The following is a 22,365-nucleotide window of genomic DNA, read 5'->3' as shown; positions in this document are numbered from 1 at the left end:
ATGTACATTCTGACATAAATTAATTTTTTTTTAATTTTTATTTATTTATGATAGTCACAGAGAGAGAGAGAGAGAGAGAGAGAGAGAGGCAGAGACACAGGCAGAGGGAGAGCAGGTTCCATGCAGGGAGCCCGACGTGGCACTTGATCCGGGGTCTCCAGGATGGCACCCTGGGCTGAAGGCGGGGCTAAACCATTAAGCCACCCGGGTTGCCCCAAGTCTTGACTATTAAAGAGTAATTTTCAAAATGTGGCTATTTATTAATTCCAGGTGCTACAAATATGTATTTAAAATTAATTTATGGGGGATCCCTGGGTGGCGCAGCGGTTTGGCGCCTACCTTTGGCCCAGGGCGCGATCCTGGAGACCCGGGATCGAATCCCACGTCGGGCTCCCGGTGCATGGAGCCTGCTTCTCCCTCTGCCTGTGTCTCTGCCTCTCTCTCTCTCTCTCTCTCTCTCTCTCTCTGTGTGTGTGTCTCATGCATAAATAAATAAAATCTTTTAAATAAATAGTCAAGACTTACACTTTCTTATCTAAATTTATTATATTAGTCAACCAGTCCATAATTGAATTACCTTAAGAGTAAGAATTATTTTAAGATTTTATTTCTTATTATATCATGCTTTGAGTTGTCTCAAAAATGCATAAAAATGCATTTTATTTGCTATGTTAAAATATTTGATATCTTAATTATTTCTCTGTAGCTCTGTTTTTAAAAATGGAAGTTTTTAAATTCCCACGATTAAAGATTCCAAATTCGTACTATTAAAGATGTTCCGGTTAGTTTACCTTAAAATGAGAGAAATTTTATTTCTAGATATCATGCCTTTCAGAAATCTTTCTCAGTGATTTTAATTGCTATAGCTGCTAAAGACTTTCAGTTCATTATTATTATTTTACCACAGTTATTTCCAGAGCACCATTATTTTTATTGAAGAAAGCAAAGAATCCCAAAGACTTATTTTTGGCATTATCAATTGCATTTGCTCTAAATCCATTAATTTTAAGTATTCTTATAAACTTTACTGCTATAGTTAGTGTTTTTTCCACAGCAAGATAATTTTTAAATTTTTTTGATAATCATTTTTTTCATCATCATTAGCAAGTTGAAAATACTTATGTGTGTGGTGAAGCATACACATTTATTTATAGATGGCTCTTCATGTATGTTACAGTTTTTGATATGGTCCTTGGTTTTTAATACAATTTTATTTTGTTCATTGTTGCTCCATTTTTGGTCCTAGCTAAGATTTATGGGCACTGTGTCCTCCCTGTGTCTGGAGAGGTAAATTGGTCCCTGACAGACACCTCTCCCCACTCGCTGTGGTTACTATGGAAACAGGCATGTCATAACAGTTCCTATGATACAGTGTGCAGAGCTGCTGTTCTTACAGAATGATGGCATATCTTTTAAGAGCAAGAAATTTTATAAAATGCAAAAAAGCAAAGGCAATAGCATAAAGATACACACATACTTACATATATATATGCATATACACACATATATGTACACACATCCATCTAAAGGACCCTTGATCAGTAAGCTATTATTGGAAGGGAATAAAATATTTGTTTTCTTAGTTGTTTATTTGAGTATGAAAAAACACCATTTCAGTAAATAGTATTTTATTTTATGAAAGTTGATTCAACAAACTGAACTTGTCTCTCTGAACCAGAGGTTCTACAACTATTAACTCTGAGATTAAACAGAGTTGAGGTAGATATTTACAAGGTGAATACCAAGAATGCTAAAAAAATTTACCACGTGCTAGCAAGTTATCATAAAATATATTTCCTATTTTATTGGAACTAAAACATAAAGTTTATGTTACATTTTTATGTTAATAAATGTCCATATTATTTTATTATAGAATGTATCATTTGCTAAATCACCTCATTTACACCTCTATCTCAGAAACTTTATTTTATTTTTTTAGAAGAGAGATAGGTTCTTTATCTTTGTTTTTATTGGTGTTCAATTTGCCAACATATAAAATAACACCCAGTGCTCATTCCATCAAGTGCCCCCCTCAGTGCCCGTCCCCCAGTCACCCCCACACCCCGCCCACCTCCCTATCTCAGAAACTTTAGATGAGTTCAAGAAGCCACAAAAAATGCATCTCTGAAGCACTACTTCAAAGACTATTATTCCTGAGCCAAAATAATGTTCTGATACTGAAATGAATCCTTCCTTTTAAAAGGAAATTTTCATCTTGCTTTCTCTGTCACTACATTTTCAAATAAACTTACATTTTCAAATAACCTAATTTAGTTTATTTGAAGTAGGCTCTAAGGAATTGAGTGTTATATGCTAATATATAATACTAGGTTTTTATATATATTTTATATATATTTATACACTTTATTTATATATTTTAATATATTCATATATAAATACAAGGTAATTATATACTACCATATATAATTGGTAAAACCAAAAAACCTTGGTAGTAAGTAGTATATAGCTCATCTATAAAGATATTTGGAGTGGAGACATTTACAAATTGCTGTCACAATTTCATTTAAGTTATGATTTTTAAGTATCTAAGAATGTGCAGTAAAAACGAAATTTGAACACTGATTTTACTTAGAATACCAGATTAAATATTTTAGATGCTCTCATAGAAATAAATTAAACTATTTATTATTCAGCTTTCAACTAGAATTTATCTTTTTAATTTTATTATGCCTTACGATGTGCTCCATTATTATATGGCATAGCAAAGGAATTAGATTCTAAAATTACACAGGTAATCTGTAATTCAGCCTTTGTTTTTGTAATTACTATCATTTAAAAATATATATATAAATGTATACCCTATGTTGAAGTATTATGCTCAGTTATGTTCTAATATGCTGAGTACCTACCTCACTTACATATCTTATCGTTCATTCTTTGGCTTAATATTTTCATCTTAATCTTCAGATATGACAGTGTTTCTGTCAAAGTTGCCAAACCTCTGTAGTTCTCCAGCTTCTGGACCTAACAGCATTTTTGTTATAAACTTTTAGCACGTGTTCTTTGATTATAATAGTTGGTATAATAGTGACTGGGTTAAAATATACAACTGACCTTTAATTTCTGAAATGTTGACAGGGGAAACAATATAATACTTCTCTCCCTCTACCTTCAGATTTTGTTCTAGTACCTAGATTTTGGGGGAGAGTTTCTCTCCCTTTGTCCAGATTGCTCTTTGTTTTGAGAATCTAATTTAAGCTCAATTTATGAGAAAACAAGTTTAGGGATGACAAAATGAAACTTAATTGTGCCATTTTACTTAAATACCGAGGCTCTAAGTAATACAGTATGAGGGATAACCTACCTATTTACAGACATTTTACATGATTTCATCAAAAACTTATTTAAATTTCTAACACATGCCATCGTACATATTATTACTTCATTTCATTCAAGTAATGCAAAAAAAAAAGAAGAAAACAACTTTTATGAACTGCCAAGGATTGTTAACATATATCTTAATGTGATTGACTATTATAAACTTAATACAAACAGAAAAGAAAACTGGACGGGCTGCCTTAATAGTATGTTTCAGATCCTTGGAGTCAGGAAGGTTTTTTTTAATGTGCTTAAACTAAATTCCTTTTTCTGTAATCTCATTTTAATAGCTTTATCCAACCCATTGTGTCCCTTTTTATATTTGAAGAATTGTATGGTCTCATAGAACAATATTCTGTTCTATTCTTTTTATTGTAAAAATGAGAAAACAAATGCCTAAGTAGTGTATGTGTCTTGCCCAGAACCACGTCTTAGTTGCACAGTTCAGGCTGTGAATATCTGTCTTACCCATCTTACTATTTATTGTACCTTTTTGTTTTTCCTCTTCTAACATTTCAGCGTTTTATTCATTTTCCCCACTTTTCTTTGTTGATTAGTTCTCAAAAATACACAAACTCAACTTTTATCTGTAATATCAAGGAGACAGTGGTTGGTTAATAAATTGTAGTAGTTAAATAAATTTTATTAGTTTTATTATAGCAATAACAAGTGATATAGGATCTGGCTTCATCAGAAATCACACTCAGAAATGGCACATGTTCCAAATTTTTGCTTTAAGAGAAAAAAACTTACTTTTCCCATTAGAATTGTAATAATAATTTTTCAATTATTCCCATATACCAGGTTTTGCTAATTTCTCCTCCTTTGCCCAGAAATTTTGCCAGATTACTAAAGAAAGCGTTTATAAAACATTTGTTCCATTAGAATAACCCAAACAGTAAAATTTTTTATAAATACATTTATGGCAAGCACTTATAATCATCCTAGGTTTTATTCAATGGTTTTTAAATGTTCTTTGGTTTTTAAAATGGTTTTTAAATGTTTAAATGTTCTTTTCCCAGGAAATGTCAGTCACTATTATGACCTTAATCTCAGTAGACTTGACTTCTAAATGTCCACTTGTTCAATTTTATGAAAAGTATTAAACTTAAATTATTTTGTAAAAATAGCTTCAAGAAGAGTAAGTAAAGACATATGTAGAGCGTAAAACCAAAACACACATTTTAAACTTCTTTCAAATAAAGTATCAGGCATTGGACACAATAGCATTAAAAGAGAAATATTGAGCAAATTATAGTTTATTGAAAGACTTGTGGAATCTTGTAATACTGAATATGGCTCGTAGCATTCTGGTTTAGATGTTCTTTATTGCTAACTGATTTTTTATATATTATTTCAGGTGCCCCAAACATAATTATTAGCGTAGTCACTCTTAAAATATAGAAGCTTGAGGCTTTTGATACTCTTCAGATTTTCCAAAAGTAAGAAAAAAAAATCAGTTGTTTTTAATACTCTTGTAATAATGATTTCCTTTATATTGCCTTACACTAACTACAGATAAAGGTTTTTACCACCTCTACTGACATTATCTTCCTAATCTTTAATAAATTTAAAAACTGGCAAAGAGAAGTGAAAGAGGTATCCTGTTGGTTAACCGAAGCTAATATGTTTGCCTCCTTCCCACTTTCCTTTAGAAAAAACAGAAAAACATTTTAAGAATAGGAATCCAGAATCTTGGTTCACCTTTATGGGGAGATGACATTTGCTGTACAGAAAACTGTGACAACAGCCACAGCCTTACAAAGTTCCTGTATGTTCTCCGTGGTCTTCTACGAACCTCTCTTTCAGCCTGTATCATAACAATGCCAACACATCTTATCCAAGTAAGAACCTTTCTTTCCCCTAACAAGTGCAACATAATGAAGAGCAATACATAAATGCTTTGTGAGTCTGAGTCTAATAAATTATTTTCGTAAGCCACTTAAGTAAAACAGATTTCAGAAATGCTAGGGAGGAAAATGTCTTTTACTTTAGATTGTTAAATTGTTGTGTATTTATGGTTTTAATATACAGTGAGTATGTCGTAAGTCCATTTTTAATAATGTTATTATTTTTTCTTTGATTTCTTGTAAACATATAGTATTGTGTCATGAGGTTGATTTTTACTGATTTCTTTTCACTAATCATAGAGCTGATCTGGACATAGATCTTGAAGGAATATTTGTATACCTATTTTTATAGCAACATTATTTATAATAGCAAAAATGTGGAAGGAATCTAGGTATCAATTATCAGACAAATTGATAAGCAAGATGTAGCCTAAATTACAGTGGAGTATTATTCAACCTTGAAAAGGAAGGAAATTCTGATATATGCATCAACACTGATAAATCTTGAGGACATTATCCTAAAAGAAATAAGTCAATCACAAAAAGACAAATACAGTGACTCCATTTACATGGGGTACTTAAAGGAGTAAAAAATCATGGAGACCAGCAATAGCATGGTGTTTCCTTGTCTAGGGGGACAAGGAAATGGCAATTTATTTCTTAATAGATACAGAGTTTTAGTTCTACAAAATGAAGGCAGATCTGGAAATTGTTAGTGGTGATGATAGCACATTATGAATGTATTTAATATCACTGAACTGTATACTTAAAAATGGTTAAAATGATAAATTTTATGTTATATATCTTTTTCCATGTTCAAAATTTTGAAGGAAAATATAAAAAAAAAAATACTGATCTGGACAGGACAAGTCCCGTTCTTCCCTTGTTTCTGTGTATAAACCTTCTGAAGCTAGAATCTCAGGAAAGGAGCTCAGTCCTCCCAGATATAAAAAGAGGGATCTTTACAAGATTTTCCTTAACAGCTCAAAAATTCCTTTTCTTAAGAGTAATAAAGAGGCTGGGGTGCCTGGCTGGCTCAATCGGAAGGAAGAGCATGCAACTCTTGATTCAGGGTCATTAGTCTCTACACCTGGTGTGTAGAGATTACTTAAATAAATAAAACTATTTTAAAAAATTATTTTATCTTTTTTTATTTCATTTTTTTCCCTTAAGAGAGAGAGAGAGTGTGGAGGAGGGACATGGACGAGAAAGGAAGAGGGAGAGAGAATCCTACGCAGGCTCCATGCTCAGCTCAGAGCCCAACACGGGGCTCAACCTCATAACCCTAAGACCATGATCCAAGCCAAAATCGAGTCGAATGCTCAACCAACTGTGCCACCTAGGTGCCCTTCCCAGTTTTTTTTTTTTTTAAATATTCAAGAGCCAAGTTTGGGACAGTTTTCCATCATTATTATTGTATAGGTAATAGAGAAACTCACAATCCTGAAATGACATCATGAGTTGCATGCTGTCCAAATTGAGTAAGCCAGGCACCTCTCATATCATATTTCTTAAATCCCAATATTTCCCTTTCAACAAATTGGGGAGAAAAAAAATCTGCATTTCTTATCAATTTAATTACTGAAGCTGTGTTTTATTATCATATATTTTTCCACAGTATTATATATATTTCTGTAACAAACTCAATACTAAAAATAATATAATGAAAAATCAGCTGCAGTGAATGGAATGTGAAAGGCAAAATAAACTAAATCACTGAAACCATCTTTTCCAAATGTATATACTAAAACAACAATGATTTGAAATGACATTTATTACATAACAATTTTGAATTTTGTTTTCCTTTATTTCTCTAGGAAATCATAATAATAACAATAATGATAGCTACTAACAAATATAAAACACTTAAAGTCAGGATCTAACAGTTCTTATAAAATTTTATGTAACTATGTTATGATCTCCATTTTATACATAGGAAAACTGACATACAGAAAAAATTAAGAAACTAGATCATTGTTCAGTACTTGAGAAACCATGATTTGAACCCAGAGAATTGGATTCCAGAACCGCATATTAGAATATATAACAGAGTTTTATTCTGAAACTCATTCAAAGCTGGTAAATCTCATGTCTTTTATATTAGATCTAGAAATGACATGGGGCTCATCTGATCTAGGGGGGGTCTGTGCAAACTCTACATTTAAATGCATTCATAGAAATAATGAGATATAAATGAAATTTGGAGATTGCCAAGGAGATCAAGAAATGACATTTTAAGGTACTGTATTTAAATATATTGTAAAAAGGTTAAAGCTGAGACTTTGAGGGCTTTGAAGTTTGTGAAACATGAATCCTTGAGCTTTCCTTCAATGCACAGGAAAAGGTTCATATTTTCCTTTAAGAAAAAGTCACTGTTTTAAGTGACTAAAAATTTTAAGGTAGTCTGCTGTAGCACTATATTTCCTTCTGCACAAGTGGAAGAGGAGTGTAATTGACAGCATACATTGTCAGTGACTTGTGCTTTTGAGCTTTCTGAGGGTTACCATAGCAACTTCCTGCTGTTCAAGTTAACATTGCTCTTTAATAATTACCAACATTTAGCAAAATAAAAATTAGATCTTAATCAGAAAAAAATTTTTGACTTTTCACATCAAGATTTCTTTTTTGTTTTTCTCAAGTAAACACTATCCCCAGTATGGGGCTCAAACTCACAACCCTTAATTGATATCACAAGTTGCATGCTGTCCAAATTGAGCCAGCCAGGCACCTCTCATATCAATATTTCTTAAATCCAAATATTTCCCTTTTAACAAATTGGGGAGAAAAATCTATATTTCTTATAAATTTAGTTATTGAAGCTGTTTTTTATTGTTTTATTCATTCATTCATTTCTTCTACACTGTTTTTGGGTGACTGGTAGTGCTGTAGTCCACTTCACATATCAGTGGAAATTTTAAGATGAATGAGAGATACTGATTCCTACCAGTACTACTCTCTAGTTCTCTAGTGGGAAGGTAAACATTAAAAACTTGTGTTACGGGCAGCTCGGGTGGCTCAGCGGTTTAGCGCTGCTTTCAGCCCAGGGCCTGATCCTGGAGACCTGGGATCGAGTCCCACGTAGGGCTCCCAACATGGAGCCTGCTTCTCCCTCTGCCTGTGTCTCTGCCTCTGACTCTTTCTGTGTCTCTCATGAATAAATAAATAAAATCTTTAAAAAAAAAATCTTGTGTTACGATCTGAAAATGAAGTTAAGGAAACAGTTGCATTCATAATAGCACCAATAAGAATAAAATACTTAGGAATAATTTTAACAAGGAAAATGTAAAACTTACACTCTGAAAATTACAAAACATTGTTTTTTTTTTTTTTTTTTTTACAAAACATTGTTGAAAGAAATTTTCAATACCTAAATGAATGGAAAAACTTCCCACATTCATGGGTCAGAAGGTTCAGAATTAATATGATCAGTCTCCAAACTGATCTACAGATCTAACACATTCCCTATCAGAATTCCAGCTGACATTTTTGTAGAAATCTGTAGGCTGATTCTAAAACAGCTATGGAATTTCAGAGGACTTAGAATAGCCAAAATCATCCTAAAAAGGAATAAAGTAGGTCTCATATTTCTCAATTGCAAAAGTTATTATCAAATAATGGTTAAAGATAGTACAGTACTATCATAAGAATAGTCATATAAATCAATGGAATGGAATTAAGAGTCCAGAAACAAATCCGTATTTGTATGGTCAACTGATTTCAACAAGGGTGCCAAAACTATTCAGTAAGAAAAGAATCATCTTTTTCAACAAATGGAATGGGACAATTAGATAGGCATATGCCAAGGAATGTAGTTGATCTGTAACCCCACAGCATGTACAAAAATTAACAAATGGATCAAAGACCTAAAATGTTAGAGCTACAAAATATAGAACTCTAAGAAAAACTCTAAGAAAAAAGAAAAAGAACTTCCCTAAAACTTAGGGAAAAACTTCATAACTTTAGATTTGGCAAAGGATTCTTAGATATGGCACCAAAAGCACAAACGATGAAAAAAAAATAGACAAGTGAGATCCCATCAAACTTAGAAACTTTTTTTCTTTAAAGTACGTTCCATACTTACTGTGGGACTTGAACTCATGACCCTGAGATGATGAGTCCCATACTCTACCAAATGAGCCAGCCAAGCACCTCAAAATGAAAAACTTTTATGTTCAAAGGATACCATCAAGAAATCGTTACAGATAGCCCACCTACAGATAGGTGAAAATATTTACAAGTCATATATCTGATTAGAGATTTGTATCTATAACACACAAAGAATGCTTTCAACTAAATAATAAAAAGACAACTCAAGGGTGGCTTAGTGGTTGGTCGCCTGCTTTTGCCCCAGGACATGATCCTGGGATCCAAGATCCAGTCCCGCATCAGGCTTCAAGCAGGGAGCCTGCTTCTCCCTCCCTCCCTGTGTCTCTGCCTCTCTCTCTCTCTCTCTCTCTGTGTGTGTGTCTCTCATGAATAAATAAATAAAATCTTAAAAACAAAAAAGACAACTCAGTAAAAAAAGGGGGAGGGAAAGAAATTTGAATATACATTTTTCCAAGGAAGACAGAAAAATGGCCAATTAGCACATGAAAGGTGCTCAACATAATCATCGAAAATGCTAATCACAATTACTATGAGATACCACTTCACACTCTAGGATGGGTAAAATAGAGCCTCAGGTAGCTGTAAGTGTTGGCAAGATGAAGAAATTGGAACCATTGTACCCTGCTGGTGGGAATGTTAAAGGGTATGGGTGCTTTGGAAATAGTCTGCACTTTTCATTGATTCAACGTAGAGTTACCATATGACCCAGCAATTCCAATCATTAGTATATATCAAGAAAAATGAGACCATATGTCCAAATAGAAACTTGTGCATGAATGTTTAGAGCACCATTATTCCTAAGAGCCAAAAGATAGAAACAGACTAAATTTCTAATAACTGATACCTAGATAAGCAAATGTGGTATATCTATACAATGAAATAACATTTGGGTCTAAAGGAATAAAGTACTAATACTTGTTGTTAGATGGATGAACCTTAAAAAGATTATGACAAGTAAAAGAAGTCATCACACAAAAATATATACTATATGATTTCATTAATATGAAGGTCCTGAATAAGTAAATTATATAGAGTCAGAAAATAAATAGTGTTACCTAGGACTTGGAGTGTAGGGAGACAAGGAGACCTTAAGTATGTGGAGGGGTGATTTGTAAAAAGATTTAAGGTTTGGTTTTTTTTAAGGTGGAGAAAATGTTATAAAATTGCCTTGAATGATGGTTGCACATATCTGTGAATACTAAAAAAGCACTGATTGTATACTTTAAATGAGTGAATTGTATGGTATGTGAACTTTATCATTAAAGCTGCTGATAAAAAAAAAAAAGATAAGTTACAAAATAGTTAGTAAATCTGATAGAGTTATGAGGATACCAGATCAGAACTTTAGTCCAGTAGTTCTCAAACTTTTTTTTTAGTCTCAGAACCTCTTTACACTCTTAAAAACTATGGAAGATCTCAACACTTTTATTCATTTGGCTTGTATGTATTGATATTTACCATATTAGAAGCTGAAACAGAAATTTTTAAATATTTATGAATTCAGTTAAAATAATAATAAACTCATTACATGAGTTTATTAAAAAAATAAAATTTTTTATGTAAAAAATAATGATTTTCCAAAACAAAAAAAAAATAGCAAGAAGAGTAATGTTTTTACATTTTTCCTTAATAGAAAATAGCAGGTTCTAATATTGGCTTCCTTAGTCAACCCACTGTGATATATTGTTTTGGTTGAAAAAAGAAAAGAATATCTGACTTCACACAGGTAACATTTCTGGAAAAGGGAGAACTGTCTTTTGTTGGCCCTTTTTTTTTAAAAGATATTATTTGTTAGAGCACAAGCAGGCAGAGTGGCAAGTAGGGGGGCAGTGAGCCCGAAACAGACCTCGATTCCAGGACCCTGGGATCATGACCTGAGAAGACAGACATATAACGGACTGAGCCACCCAGGTGCCCAGAGAGGACAGTTTTAATAGCTTTTTCAGATAACTTAGATTCTTCTTCAATATACACTGAAACTCAAAAAGTAATAGTTTTATAAACATTAATTACAATGTAGAATCAAAAACTGTATCAGTAAACTTTTTCATATTACATTATACTAAAAAGCATTGATTTTATCTTGCACTTCGAATGGGTCTTTTACCCATTTAAGATATCAACATTTCATTCCTTGGTCATTTGGAGGGCATTGGTTCACCAAGTTATACAGATCTTCCAAATATTTACACATTTCATTATACAATATCAGACAATCGAATTGGTTAATATCAGCACCATCTACATATAACTGTGTTATATGTGTCACAGTTTACTTTTATTGCTAGTTTTTGAATGTAAAAATATAGCATACTTTATCTTCTTCCTACTGATGGGCTATTATGAGTAAAACTGCAATGGACATTAATGTGTGAGTCTTTATACAGATAATGTATTTTCATCTCTCTAGGAATCCCATCCCTCCAAACCTTTTTATTTTCAGTCTTTTATTTTTTAACCATCATAATGTATGTGAAATGTATGACATTGTGGTAATTTGCATTTCTTTGATAACTAATGATGTTGACCATCTTATCATATACTAGTTGGCTATTTGCCCATCCTCTTTTGGCTATGTCTTTTGTCCATTGTTTTGAGTTATTTATCTTCTCATTGAATGGTAAAATTCTTTAAATATTTTAAGTATATCTTCGCAATAATTTTTTTCCAGTCTATACCTTAGGCTTTTCTGTTAACAGTATCTTTTGAAGAGCTGAAGTTTTTAGTCTTAATAGGGCAGTTTCTCTCCTCTATTCCTCCCATTTTTACAAATCTTTACCCTCACTTGGGTCTTTTTCCTATGTTTTCATCTAAAAGTTGTATAGTTTTATCTTATACTAGTGGATCATTATATTCCAATTTGAATTTTTTACACAGCTGTAGTTCGTGTTCTCAAATGGTTTTTGACATATTAATTAACATTCTAAATATATGCTAACACACTTTACATTCACTAGTTCTTTTTATTATTATTACTATTTACCAAGGTACTTATTGTCTGCCTCAAACGTGTGATTTAATATAATCTTATATATCTAATACTTTATAGTCTCTGGGAAGTTAGGGACACATATTTATAATTTGTTTTTTTGTCATCTTAGGTTTTTGATAATAATATATCATTAAAGACAATAAAGTATAAAAATTCCTAGCACAGCAACTAGGCTTTTTCTAGATGTTTGATAAAAGTTAATTAAAGGGGGACGCCTGGGTGGCTCAGCAGTTGAGCGTCTGCCTTTGGCTCAGGACGTGATCCTGGGCTCCCGGGATCAAGTCCCACATCAGGCTTTTTTGCATGGAGCCTGCTTCTCCCTCTGCCTATGTCTCTGCCTCTCTCTCTCTCTGTGTCTCTCATGAATAAATAAATAAAATCTTTTAAAAAGGTTAATTAAAGAAATAATGATTCTTAGGAAATTATTTCTAATATCTTATTGTTGAAATCTCTTGAATCTTCACTATAAATTATGTGATATTAGCATCTTTTTTCTAACATTTCCCAACCTTATCTGCAAATGGCCAATGTATTTTTTTTTTTTTTTTTTTTTGGCCAATGTATTAAAGTGGCATTTAGTTACCTTAATTATATATAGGGCAATAGGGCATACCGGGATATTTCAAGTCTTATAACTGAAAAGTTTGGCAAAAATAAGAAATTGGCCAGTAGAATTTACTTATAATTTTGTAAGAGGATAATTTATTTTTCCTTTAAGGGCTCTTTGAAGATTATACATGAACCTAACTTATTTTGCATTTGCAATCACATGAATATCATAGGGAAACTCCTTTCTCTAATCACCTTAGACATTGTACACATACTTGTATTGTTTGCATCATTAATGATGTTAAGTCAGGATAAAGTTAATACTTTAATATTAGTTCAATTAGCTTTAATGAGCTTCTTGATTATGATGTAAGTAAACTTGGAAATGACTTATTAGATACTGGTGAAAATACTACTACTCTTGCTACTACTACAACTCTGCAATTACTATAACTTTTAGGCACATACCACAGGCCGAGCACTGTACAAGCACTATGTCCTTGAATATTCCCCACAAGCCTTACCTCTGTTTTTATAAAGTCACATAGTTAATGAGATTTAATAGTCACATCTACTAAGAAGAGTGGAAGCATATTTCCTTATGTGTAATTGCAAAGCAAAGAAAAACAATTATGAAATAAACACATCTGTATATGTAATGTTTTTTATTTATTCCCAAAGGGATCAATGCGTGAAAAAGGAAAAGAAATTTTTTCAAGTTATCCTCTGTAAGGAAACAGCAGTCATACTATCAGATGACCTTACATCATCCTATCTATATCACCAATTAAATAATGATTGAGATGATAAGGTGGACTGGATATCACCAATTAAATAATGATTGAGATGATAAGGTGACTGGATATCTGAACATTATGAAATATTTACATTTTGGTATTATAGATATATTTAAAACTTCATAAAACTGAAAGAGATTAGTTTAAATTTATGTTTATTAAGGTACCAGTAAAAAGACTATTTTGAAATGGAAAGAGAAGAATGTACGGTCAGACTTTGGTAATGGGTCTAAGGTTAAATAATGTGAGCAGAATTAAGACATATTCCCCAAAGATATCTTTTTTATTTTTATTTTTTTTAAGATTTTATTATTTATTCATGAGAGACAGAGAGAGAGGCAGAGACATAGGCAGAGGGAGAAGCTAGCTCCATGCAGGGAGCCCAATGTGGGACTCGATCCTGGGACTCCAGGATCACACCCTGAGCCAAAGGCAGATTCTCAGCCACTGAGCCACCCAGGCATCCCGAGGATATCTTTTTTAAAAAACTGCTCATCTAAAATTTTCCCATTTTCCATAGTCTCTTCCCTAGGCAATTTTTCTAGCTATCATATAAATAGTTTTCTGGCACTAAATATCAGTTGAGCTATAAAACAACAACGATGACAAATTATTCTTTTGCTCTTTGAGCATGACATCTCACCAAATATTTGGTTTTTTTATTAAAGTACTTAGGAGAAAACATAAGACGTAACAATTTGCTTAAACCAATCATGATGTAAATAGGGGATATAACTCTTAAAGACTGGCAAGGAATCGCAGTCAAGGAAAGGGAATAAGAACTGGAAGCAGTATGCTTTCAAAGCTAATCAAAGACATATAAATACACAGAACCAGGGGACTATTAGTTTATTTAGTATATCTTATAGTGTGATTTATTTCTCTGAGCCAGTTGGCAATCCTCAACTCTTTTCAAATATTAACTCATTTTATCCTCAAAGTAAGCCCATATTGTTGGTGCTATTACTGTCTCCATTTTATAGATTAGGAAACAAGGGACCAAAAAAAACTGAAGTGACTTTCCCAAAGTCACACATACGGTGAAGCTCAAGATTTAGACCAGCACAGCACCCTCTAATTACCTTACTCTTAACCACCGTTCTATGCAGCTTACTTACTGGAAGTACTTAAATAAGGTCAAAATTAAGAGAAAGACTGTGCATAAGGTAGCATTCAGCAACGGGAAGAGCCTTGGCTTTTGGAGACAGATAGACCCAATTAGTCATATAGGGTTTTAATCAAGTCTGAGCTTTGTCAGCCTCAGCTTCTTCCTCTGTAAAAATGGGGTGAAGAATACCTAATTCAGAGGTTTAGAGATAACGTGCTGACGCAGTACTGACACATAGCAGGCACTCAGTATATGTCAGCAATCATTACCTTCATTGTTATTACTTAAAAAGACTTCCAAAATTGAAAATTTGAATAGAGATCAGGCGACAAAAAAAATTAGATGTACAAAAGTACCTCAGGGGCTCAGTGGTTAATTGTCTGCCTTCGGCTCAGGTCATGATCCCAGGGTCCTGGAATCAAGCCCCATATCGGGTTTCCTGCTCAGCTGAGAGTCTGCTTCTTCCTCTCCCTCTACCCCTCCCCTCTGCTCATTCTCTCTCTCTCTCTCTCTCTCTCTCTCTCTCTCTCTGAAATAAATAAATAAAATATTAAATAAAATAAGGTGTACAAGTCCATCAAAGCAGTAGAAATCCTCAGCTTTCTTCCTCTTTACATGAAAGACTCTGACAGAATGTTCTCACAGGTTAGGCCTGAGACAGACCAAGAAGCATGCATGAAGTCAGATGGCTGTCTAAATCATAACATCACCATGTTGTGCCATGACTCTTTTTAATATCATACATCATCTTCCTCTGCACTATGACTAGTGCCATTCCTATAGACTCTTAAGTCAGGATTTAAATGGTGATTGAATGTCTAAGGGTAATTTAACTTACTCATTCACTTAACATATTTATTGCAGGCATTGGCACTCATGGGAATATAATAGTGAATAAGACAAACAAGTTTCCATCCTTGTGGAGCTTCTTCAGCAATGTAGAAGATAGTATGGATGGAGCATAAAATTAGTATATTAGGTATTTGCATGCTTGAGCTTGGAATTTGATAGTATAGTGGTTTCTGCAGGAAATAGGTATATAGTTTCATATCCTTGGAAATGTCATATAATTAAACATATATAGGTAATAGAATTGTGATACCTTTATTTAAATATGTTGTATAAAATATCACTAAATTAAAAGTATATAAAATATCTATATCTCTTAAATTGGTAAAACAGCCAATCAGTGTTCTTACTTTAGTTATTAGCATTCTGTCAGACTTGTACAGTAATGATTAGTTACCCTTTATTATACTTTTGGCATGCTTCCCATGTTTAATTTCATTGTAGGGAAGGAACACATAGTTAAGGAAATTGCAAAGAGGAGGAAAAGTTAAAACAGGGAAAATAATGACATAGATTCAAAGCTGACTTGAATTTATTGTTATAATAAGACTTTCGCAAGTAGAATGAAAAAATTATTTTTAAATTTGCATTTGAAATATTTTGTGTTCAGCCTTACAACTTTGAACTTGGCATTTTTTAAATTTTCTTTTGGTTAAAACTTATTTCCGTAACAGCACAGGAAAAAAGAGAAAGCACACTTTGAAACAAATATAGAAAAATAAATCCTAAATATCTGTTAAGAAAACACTAAAATTATTCATCAAATGTATTATGGGTGTCTTAAAAAATATATAGTCTTAATTTTTCCAGTGAGGTTGTAATATTACTTATATTTATACGTCTTTTTCTAGAAAATAGTTTTAGCATCTGCTCAAAGACATCATATTAAAAATGTATGTGAAAATGGCCAACTTAAATACAGACTTTGTTACATGCTAAACTATGGAGTAGAGTGTCCTTAGAAAGAGCAGAACTACGGGCAGCTCCCCTATATTCCAGCATTACCCAGTTCCCAGATCCCTGCTGTGTAGTTGTTCCACTCGCCAAGAAGCCTGTTAAAGAGCCCCCAAGAGCATGTGTACAGCCCTCCATGTTAATAGTTAATTGGTGAGGATGGCAAGATGAGAGGACAGCCGAACATGTGGTCTCTCAGACTCAAGCCGTAGACAGACCTTTAGTTATAATAACAGCAGCTGCTCACGTTCTCACAACTCAACCGTTCAAAACTGTTGTCGAATGAAGGTTGTCGTGGAGTGAAAAAAAAAAAAGAGGGAAGGTTGCATCTAAGAAAAATAACTAAAACTCTACCTTGAAACTCTTACTGTATATTATTTAAGTATGAGAATATTACATCAACTTTTTAAAACTTAAGTATAAATTTCTATATTAAAAGTTGTTCTATTTCAGATGCATTGAATGCTACTGCTTTTTTGCCATTTACAGTTTGTGCACTGTTCAAAACTTTTTTTTTTTTTTTTTTTTTTTTATGTTCAAAACTTTTTAATGAGATTTTTTGCAAAGTAATACCCTTGATCCAGTCATAATAGGATACTGTTTGATTTTCCATGTCTAGCAAGATATGAAACTATAATTTTTTTGGACTTAAAATGGAAACTGGCTTACTATTAGTGGAATTTGTCATCCACCTCGAAATTATATAACATTTTGTGCCTTTTAAATTAATTTTATTTTCAATTTCCAGTGATAGTTGTGTGCTTGAAGAAAATTATAACTGATAAAATTTATTCTTTTTGGAAATAAAAATTAAGTTTTATGCCAAAAAAATTTAGTTTTATGCCTTATTATGATTTCATTGGTAAGGTAAAAGGAAGATAAATTTATCTTACCTAATCCATTTAATTTACACAATCTATGATAAGTTGTTCTTGATTTGTTTTTATTGATCAAAAGCACTTTTACGTGAAACTATTAGGAAATAAATATCGAGGAACTTAGAACTGTAATTAAAATTGAGGGGAGGGTGGTATTTTTCTATGCCTCTCTCAGAGCTTTCCTTTCAGGATGAAAATTTACTTTTTATTATTGCTAATTTATTCAAACACTCATAATCTACTTTTTAACAGAATTTTTAAATATAAACAACCTAATAAATTTCTCAACTACAGTAATGCAGAGATGAAAACTTCTTTGACTTTATTCATGATAAAATACTAAATAACATTTTCTCATTCTAGAATACTTCTAAATATTACCAGCATTTAATGTATCTGCTTACAGAACATTGGTTTATAAACTATTTAAACTTTCTTCTATTCAGAACAGATTTCAGATTTGAAAGTGGCCTACTACATATTTTAACTGGTCATCACCGTCATTTGGTCAGCTAATGGCCTTAACAATTTGACCTATGGACTTTTTCCAATCTATCTCTTTGAAGAAAACTATCACCAGTATGTTGGTGTATATACCAAAGGAAAATTCATTTTCTGAAGGAAAGCAGGAAGAAAATGTCTTGTTATAATGTCTCTTGAAAATTCAAGAAGGCTTCATTTAGTGTTATTTTAATTGATATGTTTTCGTTAATATTTTACAATTAATATTTAAAATAATTAATATTTTACATTAGTGTGGTAAAGCTTTGAACCCACTAGAATGAATGAATGTTTCAAAGTAGTGAAATTCAGAACAAGTCTTTTCGCATCCATGAATTTTTGTGTTCATGCTGAGTATTTAGCAGATAAACTCTAAGTCAAGTAATGGACTGCTTAGAACCAACTACTAATATGGATGGGATTATGAAATGTGGACTCCAGTGGCCTTGTGAATTTCTCTCAGTGTGAAATCTTTTATTCTTAAAACAAGAACTAAAATAAATGAATGGTGAAGAAATGACAGACTTTTGTGAGTCTACAACTATAAAATTTTAGAAAATATTTTTAATGTAGTTGTAGATAAGACCATCATTATAGGAAAGCATAACATCACCTAGTGTCACATAACTTAATCTATTTTAGGTGGTCTCTTTAAATGTACTTTATTGAGGAGAATATTTAAGGATGAAAATTAGAGATTAGATTTAATCTCTTGACCATAATTATCAGTTACTAAAAGATAAAATCAGATATTCTGGCTGTCAATTTTTCATGAGCTCCTTAACAAGATATTCTCAACTGAGAATCTAGTTTTTACTTTTCTAGATCTTCTCAACTACTATGAGGCAGATTGTAAGAAATTAACATTTTTAAAAATTTAAAAAAAAGCAATTTTAAGAAGTCAACTGAATTGTATTAAACCTATTTTAATTTTGCACCATATGTGTCAAATTCTAGTCTTTGAAAATTTAGTAAATTCATATGAGTCTGGTGCATTGTAAACAGAATCTATTACTCTTTATAATAACAAATAATAGAACTTGTATTTCAACTTTGCTATTGTAGGTGACTTATAAGAATCTATACATTCTTATAGCTCCAGTTTTTATTTTCTTCTGTTTTATATTACATATTAATATCTGATTAATTTTTTAAATCAAATCTTAGACTGTATGCATTGCACATATGTATTTAATTTACTTTCTTGGCCAAGGATATTTGAAACTTTTTGCACAAATAAACTCCAAATTATCTGTAAGTTTCTGTTAGTTGCAGAATATATACCATTTTATCTTAGTATAAATATGTGTATTAAATAAGAATAAGATGCTTTAAGTGGTCAATAAGATAAATGCTCATCTTTAAAGGAAAAAATTACCATTTAGAAACCTTTCATTATACTTAATCTTACCAAAGCATATTCAGCAAGCCATAAAAAGAAAAGTAATTTTAATTTAAAACCTTTTTTGTTCTAAAATAACTTTGTGATGTTATACTTCATATGGTGATACATACTGTACTTCCTTGTAGTGGTGGTGGTTGTTAAAGTACTATTTAGAGCCAAATTTTTCAAATATATCAGTGATAGAAATAGTGAAACGTCTCATCTCAGTATGGAGATTGAGTCATCTGTTTGGGCATATGGAATCTTTGGCTGTTGGACTACAGTCTTTATAATGCCCAGTGTCCAGGCATGGACACAACTGTTCTGGGAACAGAAGCAGAGAGAGACCTCAGTGTTCAGTCCACTCGAATATGGTAGAAGAAAAAAGGGAAATGGATCTTTAACGTCTATTATTTTTATTATAAACTATCTTTGACTTCATCACTTCTTATGTACAGAAAATAAATACAACTTTATTTAATTGTATATTTATTTTACAAGTAAAATTACTAAGCTTTTAATCTTTGGTGTTACAAGCTATCTGAAAAATACCTGTGAGAAAATTTAAGTTTTGAATTATTCCTATGTATACACCTGGATGCATACTTTCCCTTAAAGAAAGATTACTCTTTTCAAAAAGGATACTTATTTCTTAACATTGAAACAAAATATGCTTGTAACTAAATTATAATTTAAAGCTCTTTAAGTACTAGGTCAAATATTATATCCTAACATTATGTTTTAGCCCTTTGCTATTAATTACATTATTATTATTATATAAAGAGTTTCTGCTTCTTTAATAATGTTTTCGCACCCTATGTAGTTAATCTTTAATGTTGGGGAGGACAAGGGGAGAGATTAAATTAGCCTTGTAACCTCTTTTCTCTTCCAGGCTGATGATGGAAAATAAAAGCTCTTAGCCACAAAATGTAACACTTAGAATTAATATTTAATTAGACTAGCAAATTGTACACTGTGGCTGAAAGCTTCCAAAGAGTTGTTAGTGCCACAATTGACCTACAGGTTTAATAATAACTCACTTCTAGAAGCAAGTGCCAGTTCAGCATAGTAGAGCCACTGTAAGAAAGTCCTGAGAGATTAAAATCAGCAAACCAAATGGCAGGCAGGGATTCCTGGGATGGAGCCTTCTGGAAAGCTGGGAGCTGGAATAGCTTTTAAGCCAGGATTCAGATGAGAACAGTGGGTGAAAAAGCTGATCCCTCCTGTTCTGGGAGCTTCTGGTTGTAGGCCAAAATCTTAGAACAGATTTTTACTAAATGTTTTTGCTGCAGCTATTAACTTACATTGAAAATCAAATATTGAATAATTTTTCTGTAAAATTTAACAATTTTTTGTGTAAACATTAGTTCTTAATTTCTTACATATTAGTACATAATATCTGTAAACTCAGATCATTAGATTATCAGATAGGTTTGGCGCTGTACATCTATGCTGTTTTGCTGTGACATGCTGTTTCCTTGTTCCCTGTATAGTTGATTTATATGGTTCATTTCTATATTATTTCATTACGGGGCATTATGCAGAGCCTGAGAAAGAGATTGTGAAGTCCGTAGAAATGTTCTTCTTCAAGAAGACACATATATCAGTAAATATAAATCAAAGGCATTCTTAATTTTTAAAGGCCTTATATTATAAAAGCAATGCTACATTTGCTTATGCTTAGGATGCAATTAAATTACAAGATAAATAATTGGACCTCCTGGTGAAACATTGGATCCTTATATCTCTGAGAAATTAATCTGGTGAAAAATAGGATACCATGAATTTGAAAATGTGCAAATGCAGAACAGCCAACTAAAAAAGGAACACCTTACATAATTTATTGGTGTTATCTTAAATAATTAAAGAAAAGCTAGTCATTAGTTAAAAATTCAAGCAGATGAGAACCTTGCCAGCAGAGGGAGTAGTCCTGTCTGCCGTCAGGTTCCCATCATTTTCCCACCTGCCTCAGCTCTTTTCCCAGCCAGTCTCCCATCTGGACCTGGCTCTGTCAGCCTGTTCCTGATGACAGGCTATCATTTTATACTCAATATGGGATTATTCTAAGCTGATTTTAAACTTTAGTATCTTTAACCTACCACTGCATCCCAAACATCAGCTGGATGCTCTGTTTGATATTTGGATATTAGCAATTGTTTTTCCAGGCAAGCTATGAGCTTTTGGACATCTGTGAATTACATTTTAAAGGTTTCAAGTATAAAGTAATAATCAACAAATTTCTGATTTAAGAAATTACCCGTTAAACATTTTTAAACAAAAAATACAAATGTCCATATGAATAATTTATCTAATATGAAACCATCATTTATGAGAAACACTTAAAATTAATTTTGAATATTATACCATTATTATCTTCAGCCTTTCATTACAATATTTTGTTTACTCCATGTATAAAAGTTTTCAGAATATGTAAGATTTTTTAAAAATGTTTGATACTATAACCTATTGAAAGAGAAAACTGAAAAAAAAGAAAACGGATGTAAGTAAATGTTCTGCAAAGCAAGTACTATTTGAGACCAGTGTAAATGTAAATAATATTTCTGAAAAAACACCATGTGTTCTTAAAAATTTTTTTTCATGCCAAAACTTAGAAAACCAAGTTTTTCAATCAAATAGAAATCATAAAAATATGTGGCCCCATTGCTTAATTCTAGTAAAATTTGACAATTTAGCCATTTATTTTGCCCTTGAGGTTAAAAATGTTGGCCATTAGCTCCTTTGTGGATATGTTTTTAAAAATCAGAAAAAGGAATCAAAATATGTTTGTTTCATGATTTCTCTATGTAAATATCAGTATATGATGCTACCAAGAGAGTGTTATAACTACAGTTTTTAAAATTTACACAAGTTCTTCTGTGATTTAAAATTAACTGTGTGAACTTGAATAGAAGTTTGGTATTAAATCTGGAAAGATTTAATCTAATACCTTCATTAAGATATTATGATTACAAATATTTACTAGCATAACTTTATTTGATAAAACTGTATTCTTAAACTCAAAATTAATTATGAACAGAATTATTTTTCCCACTATAA

The 22,365-nt window shown here is 32.0% G+C and overlaps 1 protein-coding gene across 1 annotated transcript in view; it reads left to right on the top strand.

Annotated features, from left to right (window-relative positions):
* Positions 1-22,365, top strand: part of ELP4 (elongator acetyltransferase complex subunit 4) — a 242,556-nt gene that overhangs the window by 89,160 nt on the left and 131,031 nt on the right. Inside the window, exon 7 of the mRNA XM_041722909.1 lies at positions 4,995-5,183. Within this exon, the coding sequence (XP_041578843.1) occupies positions 4,995-5,183 (189 nt within the window). The remainder of the gene's footprint in view (positions 1-4,994; positions 5,184-22,365) is intronic.

The sequence above is a fragment of the Vulpes lagopus genome, chromosome 11 (assembly GCF_018345385.1).
Source record: "Vulpes lagopus strain Blue_001 chromosome 11, ASM1834538v1, whole genome shotgun sequence".
Lineage (NCBI taxonomy): Eukaryota > Metazoa > Chordata > Mammalia > Carnivora > Canidae > Vulpes > Vulpes lagopus.
This window is presented reverse-complemented; position numbering and strand designations above follow the sequence as displayed.